Source organism: Coregonus clupeaformis, chromosome 12 (genome assembly GCF_020615455.1).
Source record: "Coregonus clupeaformis isolate EN_2021a chromosome 12, ASM2061545v1, whole genome shotgun sequence".
NCBI classification, from domain to species: Eukaryota; Metazoa; Chordata; class Actinopteri; order Salmoniformes; family Salmonidae; genus Coregonus; species Coregonus clupeaformis.
In genome coordinates this window covers 14,636,414-14,659,089 of record NC_059203.1, presented here as the reverse complement: position 1 = coordinate 14,659,089, position 22,676 = coordinate 14,636,414, and the positions used below count along the sequence as shown (strand labels likewise).

The window sequence follows — 22,676 nt, the reverse complement described above, 5'->3', positions numbered from 1 at the left end:
GGAGACATGGTTGGAGAGACATGGTGGGAGAGACATGGTGGGAGAGACATGGTGGGAGAGACATGGTGGGAGAGACATGGTGGGAGAGACATGGTGGGAGAGGGAGGGAGACATGGTGGGAGAGACATGGTGGGAGAGACATGGTGGGAGAGACATGGTGGGAGAGGGAGGGAGACATGGTTGGAGAGATGGAGGGAGACATGGTTGAGAGACATGGGAGAGAGAGACATGGTTGGAGAGACATGGTGGGAGAGGGAGGGAGACATGGTTGGAGAGACATGGTGGGAGAGGGAGGGAGACATGGTTGGAGAGACATGGTGGGAGAGACATGGTGGGAGAGACATGGTGGGAGAGACATGGTGGGAGAGGGAGGGAGACATGGTTGGAGAGACATGGTGGGAGAGGGAGGGAGACATGGTTGGAGAGGGAGGGAGACATGGTTGGAGAGACATGGTTGGAGAGGGAGGGAGACATGGTTGGAGAGGAATGGTGGGAGAGGGAGGGATACATTGGTATGTTTACATATTCAAGACCTTCTTGACTGAGAAGATGATGTCTTTGATCTGAGGTACACTGTGGTCCTCCAGGATCTTAGCGTATGGCATTGGTATGTCTACACCAGTCACTCTGACGGCAGGGGCGTCCAGGTAGTTGAAGGCTGGGCCTGGAAACAGGACAGATGGATCATCATTAACATAAACCTGAGAATGACTTGTATACGTTTCATGCTTTTTAAAAATTGTTAACTCTTACAAAACACTTTCCCCATGCATGCATTCCCATGTACAGTGCATTTCGGAAAGTATTCAGACCCCTTGACTTATTCCACATTTTGTTACGTTACAGCCTTATTCTAAAATTGATTAAATGTTGTATTTTTCTCTCTTCAATCTACACACAATAATGACAAAGCAAAAACACGTTTGCAAATGTATTAACAATAAAAAAACGGAAATATCACATTTACGTAAGTGTTCAGACCCTTTACTCAGTACTTTGTCGAAGCACCTTCGCCAGCGATTACAGCCTCAAGTCTTCTTGGGTATGACGCTACAAGCTTGGCACACCTGTATTTGGGGAGTTTCTCCCATTCTTCTCTGCAGATCCTCTCAAGCGCTGTCAGGTTGGATGGGAAGCGTCGCTGCACAGCTATTTTCAGGTCTCTCCAGAGATGTTCGATCAGGTTCAAGTCCGGGCTCTGGTTGGGCCACTCAAGGACATTCAGAGACTTGTCCTGAAGCCACTCCTGCGTTGTCTTGGCTGTGTGCTTAGGGTCGTCGTCCTGTTGGAAGGTGAACCTTCGCCCCAGTCTGAGGTTCTGAGTGCTCTGGAGAAGGTTTTCATCAAGGATCTGTCTGTACTTTGCTCCGTTTATCTTTCCCTCGATCCTGACTAGTTTCCCAGTCCCTGCTGCTGAAAAACATCCCCACAGCATGATGCTGCCACCCCCATGCTTCACCGTAGGGATGGTGCCAGGTTTCCTCCAGACGTGACACTTGGCATTCAAGCCAAAGAGCTCAATCTTGGTTTCATCAGACCAGATAATCTTGTTTCTCATGGTCTGAAAGTCCTTTAGGTGCCTTTTGGCAAACTCCAAGCGGGCTGTCATGTGCCTTTTACTGAGGAGTGGCTTCCGTCTGGCCACTCTACCATAAAGGCCTGATTGGTGGAGTGCTGCAGAGATGGTTGTCCTTCTGGAAGGTTCTCCCATCTCCACAGAGGAACTCTAGAGCTCTGTCAGTGACCATCAAGTTCTTGGTCACCTCCCTGACCAAGGCCCTTCTCCCCCGATTGCTCAGTTTGGCCGGGCGACCAGCTCTAGGAAGAGTCTTGGTAGTTCCAAACCTCTTCCATTTAAGAATGGCCACTGTGTTCTTGGGGACCTTCAATGTTGCAGATATTTTTTGGTACCCTTCCCCAGATCTGTGCCTCGACACAATCCTGTCTCGGAGCTCCACGGAGAATTCCTTCGACCTCATGGCTTGGTTCTTGCTCTGACATGCGCTGTCAACTGTGGGACCTTATATAGACAGCTGTGTGCCTTTCCAAATAATGTCCAATCAATTGAATTTACCACAGGTGGACTCCAATCAAGTTGTAGAAACATCTGAAGGATGATCAATGGAAACAGGATGCACCTGAGCTCCATTTCAAGTCTCATAGCAAAGGGTCTGAATACTTATGTAAATAATACATTTACAACAACTTCTAAAAACCAGTTTTTTTCTTTGTCAATATGGGGTATTGTGTGCAGATTGATAAGGGGAAAAAAATGATTTAATCAATTTTAGAATAAGGCTGTAACATAAAATGTGGAAAAGGGAAGTGGTCTGAATACTTATTAACTCAGCAAAAAAAACAACGTCCTCACTTTCAACTGCGTTTATTTTCAGCAAACTTAACATGTGTAAATATTTGTATGAACATAAGATTCAACAACAGACAAACTGAACAAGTTCCACAGACATGTGACTAACAGAAATTGAATAATGTGTCCCTGAACAAAGGGGGGTCAAAATCAAAAGTAACAGTCAGTATCTGGTGTGGCCACCAGCTGCGTTAAGTACTGCAGTGCATCTCCTCCTCATGGACTGCACCAGATTTGCCAGTTCTTGCTGTGAGATGTTACCCCACTCTTCCACCAAGGCACCTGCAAGTTCCCGGACATTTCTGGGGGGAATGGCCCTAGCCCTCACCCTCCGATCCAACAGGTCCCAGACGTGCTCAATGGGATTGAGATCCGGGCTCTTCGCTGGCCATGGCAGAACACTGACATTCCTGTCTTGCAGGAAATCACGGACAGAACGAGCAGTATGGCTGGTGGCATTGTCATGCTGGAGGGTCATGTCAGGATGAGCCGGCAGGAAGGGTATCACATGAGGGAGGAGGATGTCTTCCCTGTAACGCACAGCGTTGAGATTGCCTGCAATGACAACAAGCTCAGTCCGATGATGCTGTGACACACCGCCCCAGACCATGATGGACCCTCCACCTCCAAATCGATCCCGCTCCAGAGTACAGGCCTCGGTGTAACGCTCATTCCTTTGACGATAAACGAGAATCCGACCATCACCCCTGGTGAGACAAAATCGTGACTCGTCAGTGAAGAGCACTTTTTGCCAGTCCTGTCTGGTCCAGCGATGGTGGGTTTGTGCCCATAGGTGACGTTGTTGCCGGTGATGTCTGGTGAGGACCTGCCTTACAACAGGCCTACAAGCCCTCAGTCCAGCCTCTCTCAGCCTATAGCGGACAGTCTGAGCACTGTTGGAGGGATTGTGTGTTTCTGGTGTAACTCGGGCAGTTGTTGTTGCCATCCTGTACCTGTCCCGCAGGTGTGATGTTCGGATGTACCGATCCTTTGCAGGTGTTGTTACACGTGGTCTGCCACTACGAGGACGATCAGCTGTCCGTCCTGTCTCCCTGTAGCGCTGTCTTAGGCATCTCACAGTACGGACATTGCAACATATTGCCCTGGCCACATCTGCAGTCCTCATGCCTCCTTGCAACATGCCTAAGGCACGTTCACCCAGATGAGCAGGGACCCTGGGCGTCTTTCTTTTGGTGTTTTTCAGAGTCAGTAGAAAGGCATCTTTAGTGTCCTAAGTTTTCATAACTGTGACCATAATTGCCTACCGTCTGTAAGCTGTTAGTGTCTTAATGACCGTTCCACAGGTGCATGTTCATTAATTGTTTATGGTTCATTGAACAAGCATGGGAAACAGTGTTTAAACCCTTTACAATGAAGATCTGTGAAGTTATTTGGATTTTTACGAATTATCTTTGAAAGATGGGGTCCTGAAAAAGGGACGTTTCTTTTTTTGCTCAGTTTATATTCACATGCATGTATTCCTACTACACTGAACAAAAATATAAAACGCAACATGCAACCATTTCAATGATTTTACTGAGGGAATCAGTCAATTTAAATACACTGCTCAAAAAAATTAAGGGAACACTTAAACAACACATCCTAGATCTGAATGAATGAAATAATCTTATTAAATACTTTTTTCTTTACATAGTTGAATGTGCTGACAACAAAATCACACAAAAATTATCAATGGAAATCAAATTTATCAACCCATGGAGGTCTGGATTTGGAGTCACCCTCAAAATTAAAGTGGAAAACCACACTACAGGCTGATCCAACTTTGATGTAATGTCCTTAAAACAAGTCAAAATGAGGCTCAGTAGTGTGTGTGGCATCCACGTGCCTGTATGACCTCCCTACAACGCCTGGGCATGCTCCTGATGAGGTGGCGGATGGTCTCCTGAGGGATCTCCTCCCAGACCTGGACTAAAGCATCCGCCAACTCCTGGACAGTCTGTGGTGCAACGTGGCGTTGGTGGATGGAGCGAGACATGATGTCCCAGATGTGCTCAATTGGATTCAGGTCTGGGGAACGGGCGGGCAGTCCATAGCATCAATGCCTTCCTCTTGCAGGAACTGCTGACACACTCCAGCCACATGAGGTCTAGCATTGTCTTGCATTAGGAGGAACCCAGGGCCAACCGCACCAGCATATTCAGGGGTCTGAGGATCTCATCTCGGTACCTAATGGCAGTCAGGCTACCTCTGGCGAGCACATGGAGGGCTGTGCGGCCCCCCCAAAGAAATGCCACCCCACACCATGACTGACCCACCGCCAAACCGGTCATGCTGGAGGATGTTGCAGGCAGCAGAACGTTCTCCACGGGCGTCTCCAGACTCTGTCACGTCTGTCACAGTGCTCAGTGTGAACCTGCTTTCATCTGTGAAGAGCACAGGGCGCCAGTGGCGAATTTGCCAATCTTGGTGTTCTCTGGCAAATGCCAAACGTCCTGCACGGTGTTGGGCTGTAAGCACAACCCCCACCTGTGGACGTCAGGCCCTCATACCACCCTCATGGAGTCTGTTTCTGACCGTTTGAGCAGACACATGCACATTTATGGCCTGCTGGAGGTCATTTTGCAGGGCTCTGGCAGTGCTCCTCCTGCTCCTCCTTGCATAAAGGCGGAGGTAGCAGTCCTGCTGCTGGGTTGTTGCCCTCCTACGGCCTCCTCCACGTCTCCTGATGTACTGGCCTGTCTCCCTGGTAGCGCCTCCATGCTCTGGACACTACGCTGACAGACACAGCAAACCTTCTTGCCACAGCTCGCATTGATGTGCCATCCTGGATGAGCTGCACTACCTGAGCCACTTGTGTGGGTTGTAGACTCCGTCTCATGCTACCACTAGAGTGAAAGCACCGCAAGCATTCAAAAGTGACCAAAACATCAGCCAGGAAGCATAGGAACTGAGAAGTGGTCTGTGGTCACCACCTGTAGAACCACATCTTTATTGGGGGTGTCTTGCTAATTGACTATAATTTCCACCTGTTGTCTATTCCATTTGCACAACAGCATGTGAAATTTATTGTCAATCAGTGTTGCTTCCTAAGTGGACAGTTTGATTTCACAGAAGTGTGATTGACTTGGAGTTACATTGTGTTGTTTAAGTGTTCCCTTAATTTTTTTGAGCAGTGTACATTCATTAGGCCCTAATCTATTGATTTCACATGATACAGATATGCATCTGTTGGTCACAGATACCTTAAAAAAAAAAAAGGGCCTCAGGATCTCATCACTGTATCTCTGTGCCTTCAAATTGCCATCGATAAAGTGCAATTGTGTCTGTTGTCCGTAGCTTATGCCTGCCCATACCATAACCCCACCGCCACCATGGGGCACTCGGTTCACAACGTTGACATCTGCAAACGGCTCGCCCACACGACGCCTTACACGTGGTCTGCGGTTGTGAGGCCGGTTGGACGTACTGCCAAATTCTCTAAAACGACGTTGGAGGAGGATTATGGTAGAGAAAATAACATTAAATTATCTGGCAACAGCTCTGGTGGACATTCCTGCAGTCAGCATGCCAATTGCACGCTCCCTCAAAACTTGAGACATTGTGTTGTGTTACAAAACTGCACATTTTAGAGTGGCCTTTTATTATCCCCAGCACAAGGTGCACCTGTGTAATGATCATGCTGTTTAATCAGCTTCTTGATATGCCACACCTGTCTGGTGGATGGATTATCTTGGCAAAGGAGAAGCTCACTAACAGGGATGTAAACAAATTTGTGCACATCATTTGGGAGAAATAAGCTTTTTGTGCGTATGGAAATTGTCAGGGATCTTTTATTTCAGCTCATGAAACATGGGACCAACACTTTACATGTTGCGTTTATATTATTCCCATGCATGTATTGGCCCTCCAACACCAGAAGGAGACCTGTACTGGCCCTCCAACACCACTCTCAGCAGCAACCTGATCTTCCCAGGAAGCATTCCATCTAGTTCGCCCATGTTTACCCAGGCCCAACGTAGCCTTCAGAGAAAAGCCAGCGTGGGGATGCATGGTGTTATGGCTGCAGTGCATGTGTCACACAACAATGCCAGCTTGAAAGGCTGGTTTCCCAGACAGATAAAGCCCTGGATTAAAAAGCAAGCGAATCTCCATTGGAAATACTCTAGTCCAAGATTAGGCTTAATCTGCGTCCGGGAAACCAGTCCGTAATGTATAAATCAAGAGAACGTACCCTCCATGATCCTGGCACAGATCTCAGCCCCCACTCCGTACTGAGGCCAGCCCCCCTCCACTGTGACCAGATGGCCGGTCTTGATCACACTGGCCTCAATGGTGTCCACATCCAGAGGCCTTATAGTGCGCAGGTTAACCACCTGGCAAGGGGAAGGGGACAGAACTTTTAAAAGAAAAAAAACACACAAAAAACTGAAGTCTTTTGTACATCTATTAGATCGATAGAGGTGATAGGTAAGAGAGAGCACTGAAAGAGCAGTGAGACGGATTGAACTGATGCTGGCAGCGTTACAATTTTTATTTTTTTTACATTTTAGTCATTTAGCAGACGCTCTTATCCAGAGCGACTTACAGTTAGTGATTACATTTTTTAAATTTTTTTAGACTGGCCCCCCGTGGGAATCGAACCCACAACCCTGGCGTTGCAAACGCCATGCTCTATCAACTGAGCTACATCCCTGCCGGCCATTCCCTCCCCTACCCTGGACGACGCTGGGCCAATTGTGCGCCGCCCATGGGTCTCCCGGTCGCGGCTGGCTGCGACAGAGCTTGGATTCGAACCAGGATCTCTAGTGGCACAGTTAGCACTGCGATGCAGTGCCTTAGACCACTGTGCCACTCAGGAGAATGTCCATGTGCTCCAGAAGCAGTGGCTTTGGACCGCTACACCACCGTAGGACACATGTACAATTTCAAACTTTGAAATTTAAATACAAATCGCCTGACTCGAACCTCAATCCAGACCGTATTTACAAGCGTAGATGTATGCATTCAACAATAGTCAAAACTTCAGCAAGCGCAGTGGGAGTTTCTAGAGGTTAAAAGTTAATACAAATCTGTTGTTTTTGAACACATACCTAAAGACGACACTCACCTCACATTCAACTCCCTCTTTAGCCAGGAAGGCCGCTGCGTCCAGGCAGAAACCCACACACCGGGAATGTGACACTAGAGTGATGTGAGTTCCTGACGAAAAACACACAATGGTTGAGTACAACATTTTGTACAGTGCCTTCAGAAAGTAGTCCTACCTGGACCTATTCCACATTCTGTTGGGTTACAGCCTGAATTCAAAATAGATTATTTCCTCACCCATCTACACACAATACTGACAAATGGCAAATGTATTTAAAAAGAAAACACATAAATAATTTACATACAGTGAGGGAAAAAAGTATTTGATCCCCTGCTGATTTTGTACGTTTGCCCACTGACAAAGACACGATCAGGTATGGTAGGTTTATTTGAACATTGAGAGACAGAATAACAACAAAAATCCAGAAAAAATGCATGTCAAAAATTTTATAAATTGATTTGCATTTTAATGAGGGAAATAAGTATTTGACCCCCTCTCAATCAGAAAGATTTCTGGCTCCCAGGTGTTTTATACAGGTACGAGCTGAGATTAGGAGCACACTCTTAAAGGGAGTGCTCCTAATCTCAGCTTGTTACCTGTATAAAGACACCTGTCCACAGAAGCAATCAATCAATCAGATTCCAAACTCTCCACCATGGCCAAGACCAAAGAGCTCTCCAAGGATGTCAGGGACAAGATTGTAGACCTACACAAGGCTGGAATGGGCTACAAGACCATCGCCAAGCAGCTTGGTGAGAAGGTGACAACAGTTGGTGCGATTATTCGCAAATGGAAGAAACACAAAATAACTGTCAATCTCCCTCGGCCTGGGGCTCCATGCAAGCAAGATCTCACCTCGTGGAGTTGCAATGATCATGAGAACGGTGAGGAATCAGCCCAGAACTACACAGGAGGATCTTGTCAATGATCTCAAGGCAGCTGGGACCATAGTCACCAAGAAAACAATTGGTAACAAACTACGCCGTGAAGGACTGAAATCCTGCAGCGCCCGCAAGGTCCCCCTGCTCAAGAAAGCACATATACAGGGCCGTCTGAAGTTTGCCAATGAACATCTGAATGATTCAGAGGAGAACTGGGTGAAAGTGTTGTGGTCAGATGAGACCAAAATCGAGCTCTTTGGCATCAACTCAACTCGCCGTGTTTGGAGGAGGAGGAATGCTGCCTATGACCCCAAGAACACCATCCCCACCGTCAAACATGGAGGTGGAAACATTATGCTTTGGGGGTATTTTTCTGCTAAGGGGACAGGACAACTTCACCGCATCAAAGGGACGATGGACGGGGCCATGTACCGTCAAATCTTGGGTGAGAACCTCCTTCCCTCAGCCAGGGCATTGAAAACGGGTCGTGGATGGGTATTCCAGCATGACAATGACCCAAAAAACACTGCCAAGGCAACAAAGGAGTGGCTCAAGAAGAAGCACATTAAGGTCCTGGAGTGGCCTAGCCAGTCTCCAGACCTTAATCCCATAGAAAATCTGTGGAGGGAGCAGAACGTTCGAGTTGCCAAACGTCAGCCTTGAAACCTTAATGACTTGGAGAAGATCTGCAAAGAGGAGTGGGACAAAATCCCTCCGGAGATGTGTGCAAACCTGGTGGCCAACTACAAGAAACGTCTGACCTCTGTGATTGCCAACAAGGGTTTTGCCACCAAGTACTAAGTCATCTTTTGCAGAGGGGTCAAATACTTATTTCCCTCATTAAAATGCAAATCAATTTATAACATTTTTGACATGTGTTTTTCTCGATTTTTTTGTTGTTATTCTGTCTCTCACTGTTCAAATAAACCTACCATTAAAATTATAGACTGATCATTTCTTTGTCAGTGGGCAAACGTACAAAATCAGCAGGGGATCAAATACTTTTTTCACCTCACTGTATGTATTCACACCCTTGAGTCAATACTTTGTAAAAAGCACCTTTTGGCAGCGATTACAGCTGTGAGTCTTTCTGGGTAAGTCTCTAAGAGATTTCCACACCTGGATTCTGCAACATTTGCCCATTATTCTTTTCAGAATTGTTCAAGTTATGAAGGTTGCCTGTATCTTTGTAGTGACTGGGTGTATTGATACACCATCCAAAGTGTAATTAATAACTTCACCTTGCTCAAAGGGATATTCAATGTCGGCTTTTTTAAATGTTTACCCATCTACCAATAGGTGCCCTTCTTTGCGAGGCATTGGAAAACTTCCCTGGTCTTTGTGGTTGAATCCGTGTTTGAAATTCACTTCTCGACTGAGGGACCTTACAGATAATTGTATGTGTGGGGTACAGAGATGAGGTAGTCGTTCAAAAATAATTATTAAACACTATTATTGCACCCATAACTTATGTGACTTGTTAAGCACATTTTTACTCCTGAACTTATTTAGGCTTGCCATAACAAAGGGGTTGAATACTTATTGACTCAAGACATTTCAGCTTTTAATTTTTACTGAATATGTAAAAATAAAAACATAATTCCCCTTTGACATCATGGTGTATTGTGTGTAGGCCAGTGACACAATCTAAATTTAATCAATTTTAAATTCAGGCTGTAACAACAAAATGTGGAAAAAGTCAATGGGTGTGAATACTTTCTGAAGGCACTGTATCTATCTGTAACACTGAGTGTATCCCAAATTGCACCCTATTCCCTATAGTGCACTACTTTAGACCAGATTTGGGACGCACTTTATGTAGATCTCAATAAGCCATAATGAAAAATGTGTGTTTACCAACGATGCAATTTGCTAACAACGCTACATCTGAAGCTATTTTCAATGAAATTCTCAATTATCTTTCACAATAAAATTCTCAATTAAATTCTCAATTCTCTCAATGTTTTAACAGAGGATGTTACAATATACATTTACATTATTTTTAATATTCGAATAAACATTCCTTTTCTCCAGCTCTTGTTATTTACATTTACATTTTAGTCATTTAGCAGACGCTCTTATCCAGAGCGACTTACAGGAGCAATTAGGGTTTAGTGCCTTGCTCAAGGGCACAGACAGATTTTTCACCTAGTCGGCTCGGGGATTAGAACCAGCGACCTTTCGGTTACTGGCACAACGCTCTTAACCACTAAGCTACCTCTTACCTTTTCTTTCCACCTTGGCCTTTCCAATAGGTACGACAAAGTCTTTATGCATGACCTCCTCAGACAGCTCGAAGGGAACACCATACATCAACTCATTCTCCAGGAACACCACTGTTGGGAGAAAAAATGAATAAAAGGGTTTTGATTAGCAAGCGTCACAATGTTTACAGCACAGGAACTTAAATGTCTATACCACCGGACATCAGCAGATCTACAGTGATCCCCTCATCTACGCTACAGGACATCATCAGATCTACAGTGATCCCCCTCATCTACACTACAGGACATCAGATCTACAGTGATCCCCCTCATCTACACTACAGGACATCATCAGATCTACAGTGATCCCCTCATCTACACTACAGGACATCAGCAGATCTAGAGTGATCCCCCTCATCTACACTACAGGACATCAGCAGATCTACAGTGATCCCCTCATCTACACTACAGGACATCAGATCTACAGTGATCCCCTCATCTACACTACAGGACATCATCAGATCTACAGTGATCCCCTCATCTACACTACAGGACATCATCAGATCTACAGTGATCCCCTCATCTACACTACAGGACATCATCAGATCTACAGTGATCCCCTCATCTACACTACAGGACATCAGCAGATCTACAGTGATCCCCTCATCTACGCTACAGGACATCAGATCTACAGTGATCCCCCTCATCCTCGACCTGGGACCACCTTCTGCAAGGAATCATGGAAAGGCAAAATGGACCCTAGTCCCCCAAAAGTAGTGTGCTATATAGGGAATAGGGTGCCATTTGGGATGCAGGTTATTGCTCACCAGGGTTATCGTCTCTGATAGATGCTTTGAGGAGACCTCTGGCGTCCTCGGAGTTCCAGGGGCTGACTACTTTGAGGCCGGGGCAGTGGCCGTACCAGGCAGCGAAGCACTGGGAGTGTTGGGCTGCAACGCCTGCAGACAGAGGAACCAAAATAACATTCTTCACCCCAGGACATTACAACTATCCCAGAAAGAAAACAAAAAAAGGAGCTCTGGTGTCTGTTACCCAATCCTGGTCCTGGGGACCAAAAGGGATGCACACTTGGTGTCTGCATAGATTAGTGTTACCCAATCCTGGTCCTGGGGACCCAAAGGGATGCACGTCTGTGTTTGTGCCCTAGCACTAAGACACTTAATTCAACTAAATCATTTCATTTTCATTTTGTTTGTTAACAGGTGTGTTAGTGCTGGGGCAAAAACTAAAATGTGCACCCTTGAGTCCCCAGGACCCGGATTGGGAAACACTGGCATTGATGTTTGTTTATTTACCTGCGGAGGAGCCGTTGGGGCCGCGGAACACAATGGGGACAGGCTGCGCTCCGGCTGACATGTAGTAGGTCTTAGCAGCTGAGTTGATCACCTGGTCGATGGCTTGCATGGAGAAGTTCCAGGTCATGAACTCACAGATCGGCCTCAGCCCTGCCTGGAAACACAGGGGGAGAAGATGGCTGAGTGCTATATCGTTTACTGTTGACTAGGACCCATAAGGCTCTGGGCAAAAGTAGTGCACTACGTAGGGAATAGGGTTCCATTTAGTATGCACACAATGATAAGTCTCATCTTCCTACCATGATCAGACATTCAAATTGTTTGGGAAAATCTACCATTTACACTTGATTTGAGGGGTTAGTGAAGATATGCTTGTACAATGTTACTTTCTATAGGAATAGGACATTTCCATAAATGCCATAATAATAATAATAATAATAATAATACTACTAACACTAACACTAATAATACTAATACTACTACTAACACTAATAATAATACTACTAACACTAATAATACTAATACTACTAACACCAATAATACTAATACTACTACTAACACTAATAATAATAATACTACTAACACCAATAATAATAATAATAATAATAATACTAACACTAATAATAATAATAATAATACTAATACTAATACTAACACTAATAATAATAATACTACTAACACTAATAATAATAATAATAATAACAATACTAATTGACTTACGAATGCAGCACCAACGGCGATGCCTGCAAAGCCCATCTGTAAGGGGAGAAAATGCATCTGTTACAACATGTTCTAGAGCCCATTACATTTAGGGCCACAACATGTTCTAGAGCCCCATTACATTTAGGGCCACAACATGTTCTAGAGCCCCATTACATTTAGGGCCACAACATGTTCTAGAGCCCATTACATTTAGGGCCACAACATGTTCTAGAGCCCCATTACATTTAGGGCCACAACATGTTCTAGAGCCCATTACATTTAGGGCCACAACATGTTCTAGAGCCCATTACATTTAGGGCCACAACATGTTCTAGAGCCCATTACATTTAGGGGCCACAACATGTTCTAGAGCCCATTACATTTAGGGCCACAACATGTTCTAGAGCCCATTACATTTAGGGCCACAACATGTTCTAGAGCCCATTACATTTAGGGCCACAACATGTTCTAGAGCCCATTACATTTAGGGCCACAACATGTTCTAGAGCCCATTACATTTAGGGCCACAACATGTTCTAGAGCCCATTACATTTAGGGCCACAACATGTTCTAGAGCCCCATTACATTTAGGGCCACAACATGTTCTAGAGCCCATTACATTTAGGGCCACAACATGTTCTAGAGCCCATTACATTTAGGGCCACAACATGTTCTAGAGCCCCATTACATTTAGGGCCACAACATGTTCTAGAGCCCCATTCCATTTAGGGCCACAACATGTTCTAGAGCCCCATTCCATTTAGGGCCACAACATGTTTTAGAGCCCCATTCCATTTAGGGCCACAACATGTTCTAGAGCCCCATTCCATTTAGGGCCACAACATGTTCTAGAGCCCATTACATTTAGGGCCACAACATGTTCTAGAGCCCATTACATTTAGGGCCACAACATGTTCTAGAGCCCCATTCCATTTAGGGCCACAACATGTTCTAGAGCCCCATTCCATTTAGGGCCACAACATGTTCTAGAGCCCCATTCCATTTAGGGCCACAACATGTTCTAGAGCCCCATTCCATTTAGGGCCACAACATGTTCTAGAGCCCATTATATTTAGGGCCACAACATGTTCTAGAGCCCCATTCCATTTAGGGCCACAACATGTTCTAGAGCCCATTACATTTAGGGCCACAACATGTTCTAGAGCCCATTACATTTAGGGCCACAACATGTTCTAGAGCCCCATTACATTTAGGGCCACAACATGTTCTAGAGCCCCATTACATTTAGGGCCACAACATGTTCTAGAGCCCCATTACATTTAGGGCCACAACATGTTCTAGAGCCCCATTACATTTAGGGCCACAACATGTTCTAGAGCCCATTACATTTAGGGCCACAACATGTTCTAGAGCCCCATTACATTTAGGGCCACAACATGTTCTAGAGCCCATTACATTTAGGGCCACAACATGTTCTAGAGCCCCATTATATTTAGGGCCACAACATGTTCTAGAGCCCATTACATTTAGGGCCACAACATGTTCTAGAGCCCATTACATTTAGGGCCACAACATGTTCTAGAGCCCATTACATTTAGGGCCACAACATGTTCTAGAGCCCATTACATTTAGGGCCACAACATGTTCTAGAGCCCATTACATTTAGGGCCACAACATGTTCTAGAGCCCATTACATTTAGGGCCACAACATGTTCTAGAGCCCATTACATTTAGGGCCACAACATGTTCTAGAGCCCCATTACATTTAGGGCCACAACATGTTCTAGAGCCCCATTACATTTAGGGCCACAACATGTTCTAGAGCCCCATTATATTTAGGGCCACATACAGAAACAACAAATAAAAACCAGCGTTGTCTTATTTCCAGTGTGTGTGTCTTTACCTCGGTGATCGGAGTGTCGATGATCCGCTTGTCTCCATATTTCTTCCACAGTCCCCTGCTCACCTACAAATTCACCAGTCAGGAGAAATAAACACCAATTAGGTAGTCAAAATTAGCAGTTTGAACAAAATACATTTCAGATATATTGTAATAATAATATCATAGAACAAAATACATATACAAAATATAAATTTAACAAATATTGAGAAAATATCATAGAACAAATATACTGAACATAAATATAAATGGAACCATTTCATTGATTTTACTGAGTTCATGTGAGGAAATCAGTCAATTTAAATAAATAAATTATGCCCTAATCTATGGATTCACGACTGAGAACACATTTGCATCTGTTGGTCACAGATACCTCAAAAAAAAAAATGGCCCTCTGTATCTCGTCACGGTATTTCTGTGCATTCAAATCGCCATCGATAAAATGCAATTGTTTTCGTTGCCTGCCCATACCATAACCCCACCGCCACCATGGGGCACTCTGTTCACAACGTTGACATCAGCAAACCACTCGCCCACACAACGCCATACATGTGGTCTGCAGTTGTGAGGCCGGTTGGACATACTGCCAAATTCTTTCAAATTACATTGAGGTGGCTTATGGTAGAGAAATTAACGTTCAATTCTCCGGCAACAGCTCTGGTGGACATTCCTGCAGTCAACATGCCAACCGCTCACGCTCCCTCAAAACTGTAGACATTTGTGGCATTGTGTTGTGTGACAAAACTGCACATTTTAGAGTGGCCTTTTATTGTCCCAAGCACAAGGTGCACCTGTGTAATGATCATGCTGTTTAATATGCCACACCTGTCAGGTGGAATAAGCTTTTTGTGCATATGGAAAATTTCTAGGATCTTTAATTTCAGCTCATGAAACATGGGACCAACACTTTACATGTTGCATTTATATTTTTGTTTAGTGTATATTTATTTTTTAAACTACTTTTTTGAAATCTGCATCCCTATTTGCATGTAGTTTGTCATTGTGTATTCATACCTTGTAAGCTCCATCATACTGGGCCACCTCCTCCCCCAGAAGGAAGACCCGCTCATCCCTCTCCAGCTCCTCATCCATCGCCTGGTTGAGGGCATCTCGGACGTTCACCTGAAACAGAGACATACATGACGTGACTATACAAAAATGACTTGATAATAAAGATAGATTTATTTTATATAGCGCTTTTCTTTACAAGCAGAATCTCAGTCGCTTTAAAAGATCAAAACAAGTGCAGAGCCCGGGGTCTTGCAGTAACGGGCTTTAGACATACAGTCCTCTCCCCACCAGAGCCCGGGGTCTAGCAGTAACGGGCTCTAGTCATACACTCCTCTCCCCACCAGAGACCGGGATTCAACCCCATCTCCAAAACTTCATACTGTTTCTCTCATTTCTCTGTCTACCGCTATGTGATTTCATAGCTGTTTTAATAAAGTGGGGGTGGTGTTAGGATTCTTGGGGGTGTTCTTGGGGGATGGTGTTAGGATTCTTGGGGGTGTTCTTGGGGGATGGTGTTAGGATCCTTGGGGGTGTTCTTGGGGGATGGTGTTAGGATCCTTGGGGGTGTTCTTGGGGGATGGTGTTAGGATCCTTGGGGGTGTTCTTGGGGGATGGTGTTAGGATCCTTGGGGGTGTTCTTGGGGGATGGTGTTAGGATCCTTGGGGGTGTTCTTGGGGGATGGTGTTAGGATCCTTGGGGGTGTTCTTGGGGGATGGTGTTAGGATCCTTGGGGGTGTTCTTGGGGGATGGTGTTAGGATCCTTGGGGGTGTTCTTGGGGGATGGTGTTAGGATCCTTTGGGGTGTTCTTGGGGGTGGTGTTTGGTGGTTGAGGGTTTCTTGGGGGGTGGTGTTAAGGGTTTTTGGGGGTGTTCTTGGGGGTGGTGTTAAGGGTTTTGGGGGTGTTCTTGGGGGGTGGTGTTAAGGGTTTTTGGGGGTGTTCTTGGGGGGTGGTGTTAAGGGTTTTTGGGGGTGTTCTTGGGGGATGGTGTTAAGGGTTTTTGGGGGTGTTCTTGGGGGATGGTGTTAAGGGTTTTTGGGGGTGTTCTTGGGGGGTGGTGTTAAGGGTTCTTGGGGGTGTTCATGGGGGGTGGTGTTCCACAGCAGATGAAGATAGGCAGTTCAGAATGGCAGTAGTATCTTGAGCGGAGATATGACATACATTTGACTACATACAAAAATGACATACATGTGACTACATAAATGACATACACGAAACGGTGACCCAGACTACACAAAAATGACAGATTTGATTACATACAAGATTAAATACATTTGACACTTAAATAAATGGCAGATGTGGCTACTGCTAGCTAAAATGAGGACAAAACGGCAGTTGACCTAAAAACTATAAATCGTTCAATCTTCTCGGTGTAACAGTTGGGATTATGGGACAGTTTGGAGTACAAGCCATTTCTGAACAGTGGATTGAGGTACGTTTTCCAAAACATTTCTCCTGCAGGGTCTGCGGTGTCTTAATATACGAACCCCGAGTGCAGCTGTTTGTGAGTGGGTCGGATCTATTGGCTAAGGTCAGGTCCTAGACATCCCACATGAATACAACGTTCATCATACGCCGTGAGCTGGTTAACATTTCATGATTTCTTGAATCTATGTGTTACCATACAAGCTATTCACTGCTTTTCTTAACAGCGTAATTGCTCGTAGTGAACACAGTTGACAGCTGCAGTGAAGGTTATTAGCTAGCTAGCTAGATTAGCAAAGATGCTAGCTTGTTCTCACCTGCACAGCCACCGGAGAGGTCTTGCTGAACTCTCTTCGCAGGACCACCGAGACGGCACTCTACACAAGACAAGACAGAAAAGGGCTCTCATTAATGTCTCATCCTTATTTGAACAATATAATTGTCTGAACTTTGATTTAAAGTGTATAAATACCTTCCCGGATCGAAGAAAACACCTCAACGACGCCATCTTTGACCTGTCCTCTGTGTGGGAGGAGCGATTTGTCCTGGAAAAGGATATGGTCCAATCAGAGCGTTTCTTGGCGAGTCAGTCGAGGGCAACCGGTGTCGAAAACCAATCACGACTATTCTCATGGAAAGGAAGCGGAAGAACTCTGAGCGACTGGGAAAATCCAAGGGCAAAAGCAAAAAAGCAGCAGAATCACCAGCTTTTTGCATCCGAACGATATCTATTTTGTTTTACAAAAAAAACAAAAAAAACAGCCAACTACTCGTAAATGTAGAATAGCAGAGGTGTTATTCCGATATTTGTGCGCAGCTGCCACTTTAGATTGACAATGCTGAAGTTTTTGGTGTAGCCTAGCATAGCCCAGACTAGAGACAGTGATGACGCTGACAGCTACCACCAGAGACTGTATTTACATAGCAGGCTCAAAACCCTAATCATATTTAGACATATGACGTTTGTATGTACATACCATAGTTGGACAGCACACAGGCTATCAAACCTGTCAGTTCTGTGCAGAGAAACTCATTAGACACTAGAAAGTGCATGTGAAGGTTGCTAGGAGACTTAGGTCCTGTGATGTGTTTTTTGTAGGGATCGTTACCTGTGAAGGTGTCAAGTTACTTTACTACTGACAGAACTATACATTTCTATCCACTAAAATAACACGCAGAGCAAAGAGTACCACAAACCACACATTTCAGTCCATGATTTTAATAAAATAAGTATAATACGGCAATGTAGATAACATTGGATTGTTTTTAAGACACAGCTGTGCAGGGTCAAACATACAAACCCCAAACAGTTATGGATTTTTAATGTTTTAATGCAGCAGACGGACAAAATATGTTTCATACAACCCCCCCCACCCAAACTCAAAAAGAGTTTGGAAAATATTAGTAACTTCATCTTAAAGTGCAGTCATCTTCAATCATAAAATACTTTTGTTTTCCTGTCAACATGTTGTTACTCCATACTGCCAAAAGGCGGTATAGTATTTACTTGAAAACTCCATATTCAGCAGTGCAAATCAGAAAGGTTGGCAGCCAGCGATGATGGATTGGAGAAACGGCTGCCAAATGAACACAGAATTAATGTCATACTGAAGCCTCACTCAGACCCTGAACTGGACAAACAGAGCGAGAGAGGTGGAATTGGATAAAATGACATAATGGAGGGGAAATGTATTCTGGGTATTGTTACATACAAGTGCTCACCACTGTTGGTGATGTAAAGAGCTGGTAACAATAAGTAAGATATATTATTAAAACTCGATGGCTGCGTTTACACAGGCAGCACAGTTCTTATTTTTTTGCCCAATTATTGGCAAAGGATCTGATCTGATTGGTCAAAATACAAATTATTGGCAAAAGATCAGAATTGGGTGGCCTGTGTAAACGCAGCCAATTAGTAATTGTCCTGAATGTATCAATCTTCAGAACAGGTTAATCTTGTAAATGTTGACAAGACAAAGCATTTCAGACAGTTCTGCAGATTGTAACTTTGCTTTTCAGACAGAATGAGGGTGTCCCTTCAGTGCCTCTGACAGTGGTTGAATGTAGCAGAGGTACATGATGGTCAACGTCAGATTGTGATGATCAATAACAGTTTAACAAACAGATTAGCAAAATTAACTCATTTCAGGATTAGGATTATTTATTGTAAACACCAGAATCCATTCAGATACATTCTCCCAGTAAACTGCTCACAGTTGTGTGTCAATCCTGGATCATTGAGAAAACCCCTCCCTATCGGTAAAGTGCAGCAGAGAAATGGTCAATTCTTCAACAACTTTACACTGCTATTTTGGAGAGGAAAAGGCAAAACAATCTTTTAAAAGGTATTTGAATCTTAACTTGTTACTGATTTAATACCAGTAAGTACAGTATGTCATATCATTTGGGTTAATTATTTTGCATACTGAATGATGACAGATTTCTGGTGGTCCTCATTTACTAAACAAGCGGCCATGGGTAATCTGGGAGGTTTTAATCCTTGCAGCATCCATGATTTTTGAATCTATGTGTGCGTTTGAAATGGCACCCTATTCCCTATATAGCGCACTACTACTAAGTAGTGCACTATAAAGGAAACAGGATGCCATTTGGGAAGCAGACCAGGTATTGACGCAGGCACAGAGATGAATGTGGCACATAGACGTAAGCAACACAGACAGTCCAACAGCATCACATCTCCTTCCATTCATTCCAAGACAACAAAAAGCGAAGAGGAAAAAAATCAAGAATACAGATACGATAAACATTGAAGTACACAACTGTCCAAATTCAATACACATAATACAGACTGACAGTTCTTTCATTTTGTCGTCTCACTGTGGTCGAAACTGACAGTTCTTTCATAGTCGCTGTTGGTTGGTGGATGTCAGGTCAGAGTCCCAGTCCCTCTGAAACACGTGTGGTTCATGTGCTTGCTTTCTGAATCACTTCCCTCACAGTTGCTTGTACGTTCCATTCAGGTCATTTCGCTGTATTGACAAATAAGGGTTGGTAAATAAAAAGAAACACGCTCCACTGAAATCATCAGTCATTCACTGCAGTCCACCAGATAGACACCAGACTTGGCTGATGCCACCTCATCTTTAAATCCCCCTTTAAACCACCTGTAGAGTCCACTGACCAGTCATTTTTGTGCTAAAGGGAGAACCAACCAGGCGGCTCTATTGGACAGGAGTTGATGCCCCGTCCCCTACCTCAAACCTTAAAGGGGCGGGGCTGGGGGTTAACTCATCGGACGGGAACGAAATTTAGAAGCAAAAAAACGAAAGGAGCAAAAAAGTGAATGAGCAGGACGACAGGTAACCTTTAGGGGTGGCTCGAACCACAGGGGGAGGATGACAGGTAACCTTTAGGGGTGGCTGGGACCACAGGGGGAGGATGACAGGTAACCTTTAGGGGTGGCTCGAACCACAGGGGGAGGATGACAGGTAACCTTTAGGGGTGGCTCGAACCACAGGGTCAGGATGGCAGGTAACCTTTAGGGGTGGCTCGAACCACAGGGGGAGGATGACAGGTAACCTTTAGGGGTGGCTCGAACCACAGGGTCAGGATGAGAAGGATGAGCGATACTCTTCAGAGTGTTGGATGTTGGGGTCGACGGTCACTGCTTTCTTCAGTTTGCCTATACTGAATGACGTGATGGAGCTGAGGAGGGCACCACGCCCCACACCGTTAGCAGGAGGAGGACCTGACCCAAGGGGAGGAGGATGTGGAGGGGCGTGGGACTGGCCAGGATTAGCACTTGGAGGAGGAGGAGGTGGTGGTGGCGGTGGTGCAACTCCTACATCAACAAGAAATCAACTGTTAGAACACTGAGTGGTAGTCTTATGTAGAAGAATACATCAATATATATTTTTTCTGTAACAGTGTTTCCAATCCCATCAACAATACCACCACCAAAGGATCACAATCTACAATGTACACTGGAGCTTCAAGCAGTGTTTGAGCCTCCAAGGGTTATCTGTGCAAAACGTTTGTTGGAGGTGGACAATATCCATGACAATGGTGAAAATAAATATCCCAAAAAAGGAATAACCATTAATGTGTGGATCATTGCAGATTGTGACTTTTTAAAGTTGCAGACACCCTTTTACCAAGCAAGCAAAGGCAAATCAATGCAGGGAGATGAAATAAAATAAATATTTAAATTAAATTGTAACTACTAATCTTTGATGTTTAAGTGAGCAGAAATCTGAAGAAGGTTGGTGTTAGAGAAGTTGAAAGACCTCATTTACAGCAACTGACATCTCACTATTACAAAACGGATGTAATTTACTATGTTAATCAAGATGATGTCATCTAGAATAGGTTCTAGGTTCTATAGTATAAAGCTCTAAAATATTTCCATAATTAAAGATATTGGTTCCTGCAAAACAATACGTTTCTCCGTTAGTATTCATTTATTTTGCTTTCATCTCGTTTTTTTTCTCTGAGCAACGTCATTCCATCCTTCTACTAAGAGACATGCCAAACTACAGCGGTACAGAGACAGTACTGTATTGTGGTGTACTTGCTGTGATTCAGGGGCGACTACAGCTTTAAAAAAACATATAGGAATCATTATTGATTTACTTTACCCCACACATGTTCAAAATGGTGCATGCTCTACTTGGCAGACAGACAGCAAAAGGGAGGAAAAGAGAGATAGATGGATTACTGTTATTGGTCATTGGTTCCTTGAGAGTTCAATCAACACTACTGTTAATCAAAACGAAAAGCTCATTATTTACAGTATGTCGTGATTACTGATTAGCTGGGTGGAAAATGAATAAGTATGAAAACAAGAAGAAGAAAAATAACGTTGAAGTATGACCAGAATAACTACAATATTATCACATGATGACATGAGGACGAAGACATTAAAAACACCTTTAAAGTAACCAGTCAGCTTCACCAGCTAAAACGAATAACCTTCCTAGTCTAATATACAGTGTGGTTGTTGAAAAGATACACCATGCATACAAATGCAATCTTCCTTGTAATCACAGGCAATAACATTACATTTACATTTTAGTCATTTAGCAGACGCTCTTATCCAGAGCGACTTACAGTTAGTGAGTGCCTACATTATGTTTTTCATACTGGCCCCCCCGTGGGAATCTTACCCACAACCCTGGTGTTGCAAACGCCACGCTCTACCAACTGAGCTACATCCCTGCCGGCCATTCCCTCCCCTACCCTGGACGACGCTGGGCCAATTATTCGCCGCCCCATAGCCTGGATTCGAACCAGGATCTCTAGTGGCACAGCTAGCGCTACGATGCAGCGCCTTAGACCACTGCGCCACTCGGGAGGTTATTATTACATTGTCATGCTTTTGGTTTAGAAGTTAAGACATCATGAAGAGACATGAAAAAAAAAAAAAGTCTCAAACTGTCTCCATCTAACCTTCTAACACCACGTACGGTCTATCTATTCTCTATAACCATTTGATTGCCTCTTTCTGTCTTACCACAAGGGGGAGCACCACCACCATACGGAACACTGCTAAGACATGGTTACAAACGCAACACAGACCTCATGCACATCACTGAAGAGGAACTACTACTCCCATCAGCCATCAGTATTGGAACTACTACTCCCATCAGCCATCAGTATCAGATGGGCAGGGTGCTGACTGATTTCAAAGCTGCCAGAGTTATAGTCTATGTGAACCCGAGGGTCTGGTATTTACCATACAGTTATAGTCTAGGTCCTGGTACACTGGCACCTAGCATAGACATATTTAACCAGTGTTTTCCACAAAGTACTTAGAGTAGCCAGCCAAATCGGAAAGGTAGGTGCCCTCAGGGCCGGGGAGGTCCGGGAGGCTTGCCACTACCTATTTTGATTGCTTC

At 44.4% G+C, this 22,676-nt stretch overlaps 2 protein-coding genes across 5 annotated transcripts in view; both read right to left on the bottom strand.

The window, feature by feature from the left end:
- Positions 1-433: 433 nt before the first annotated feature.
- On the bottom strand, positions 434-17,427 carry LOC121577867 (pyruvate dehydrogenase E1 component subunit beta, mitochondrial). Its single transcript, XM_041891815.2, has 11 exons — positions 17,291-17,427; positions 17,136-17,195; positions 15,397-15,504; positions 14,386-14,448; positions 12,540-12,575; positions 11,820-11,973; positions 11,331-11,462; positions 10,525-10,635; positions 7,437-7,528; positions 6,561-6,702; positions 434-664 (listed from the first exon to the last, which is right to left on the bottom strand). Exons 1-11 carry the CDS (start codon positions 17,324-17,326, stop codon positions 519-521), a joined length of 1,080 nt encoding a protein of 359 aa, XP_041747749.1. The 5' UTR covers positions 17,327-17,427; the 3' UTR covers positions 434-518.
- A 594-nt stretch (positions 17,428-18,021) lies between these two features.
- The window catches only part of pxk (PX domain containing serine/threonine kinase), a 46,820-nt gene continuing 42,165 nt past the window's right edge, over positions 18,022-22,676 (bottom strand). Inside the window, exons 17-18 of one of the 4 annotated variants that reach the window (XR_006661598.1) lie at positions 20,230-20,620; positions 18,022-20,143 (exon numbers count right to left, since the gene is read on the bottom strand). Coding sequence is in view for 3 of the 4 variants with exons in the window: in XM_045223711.1 (XP_045079646.1) it covers positions 20,385-20,620 (236 nt within the window). In the remaining variant the exon portion in view is untranslated. Of the gene's footprint in view, positions 20,621-21,416; positions 21,445-22,676 lie in introns of all 4 variants that reach the window. The other 3 variants (XM_045223711.1, XM_045223712.1, XM_045223710.1) reach the window with 3 other exon arrangements.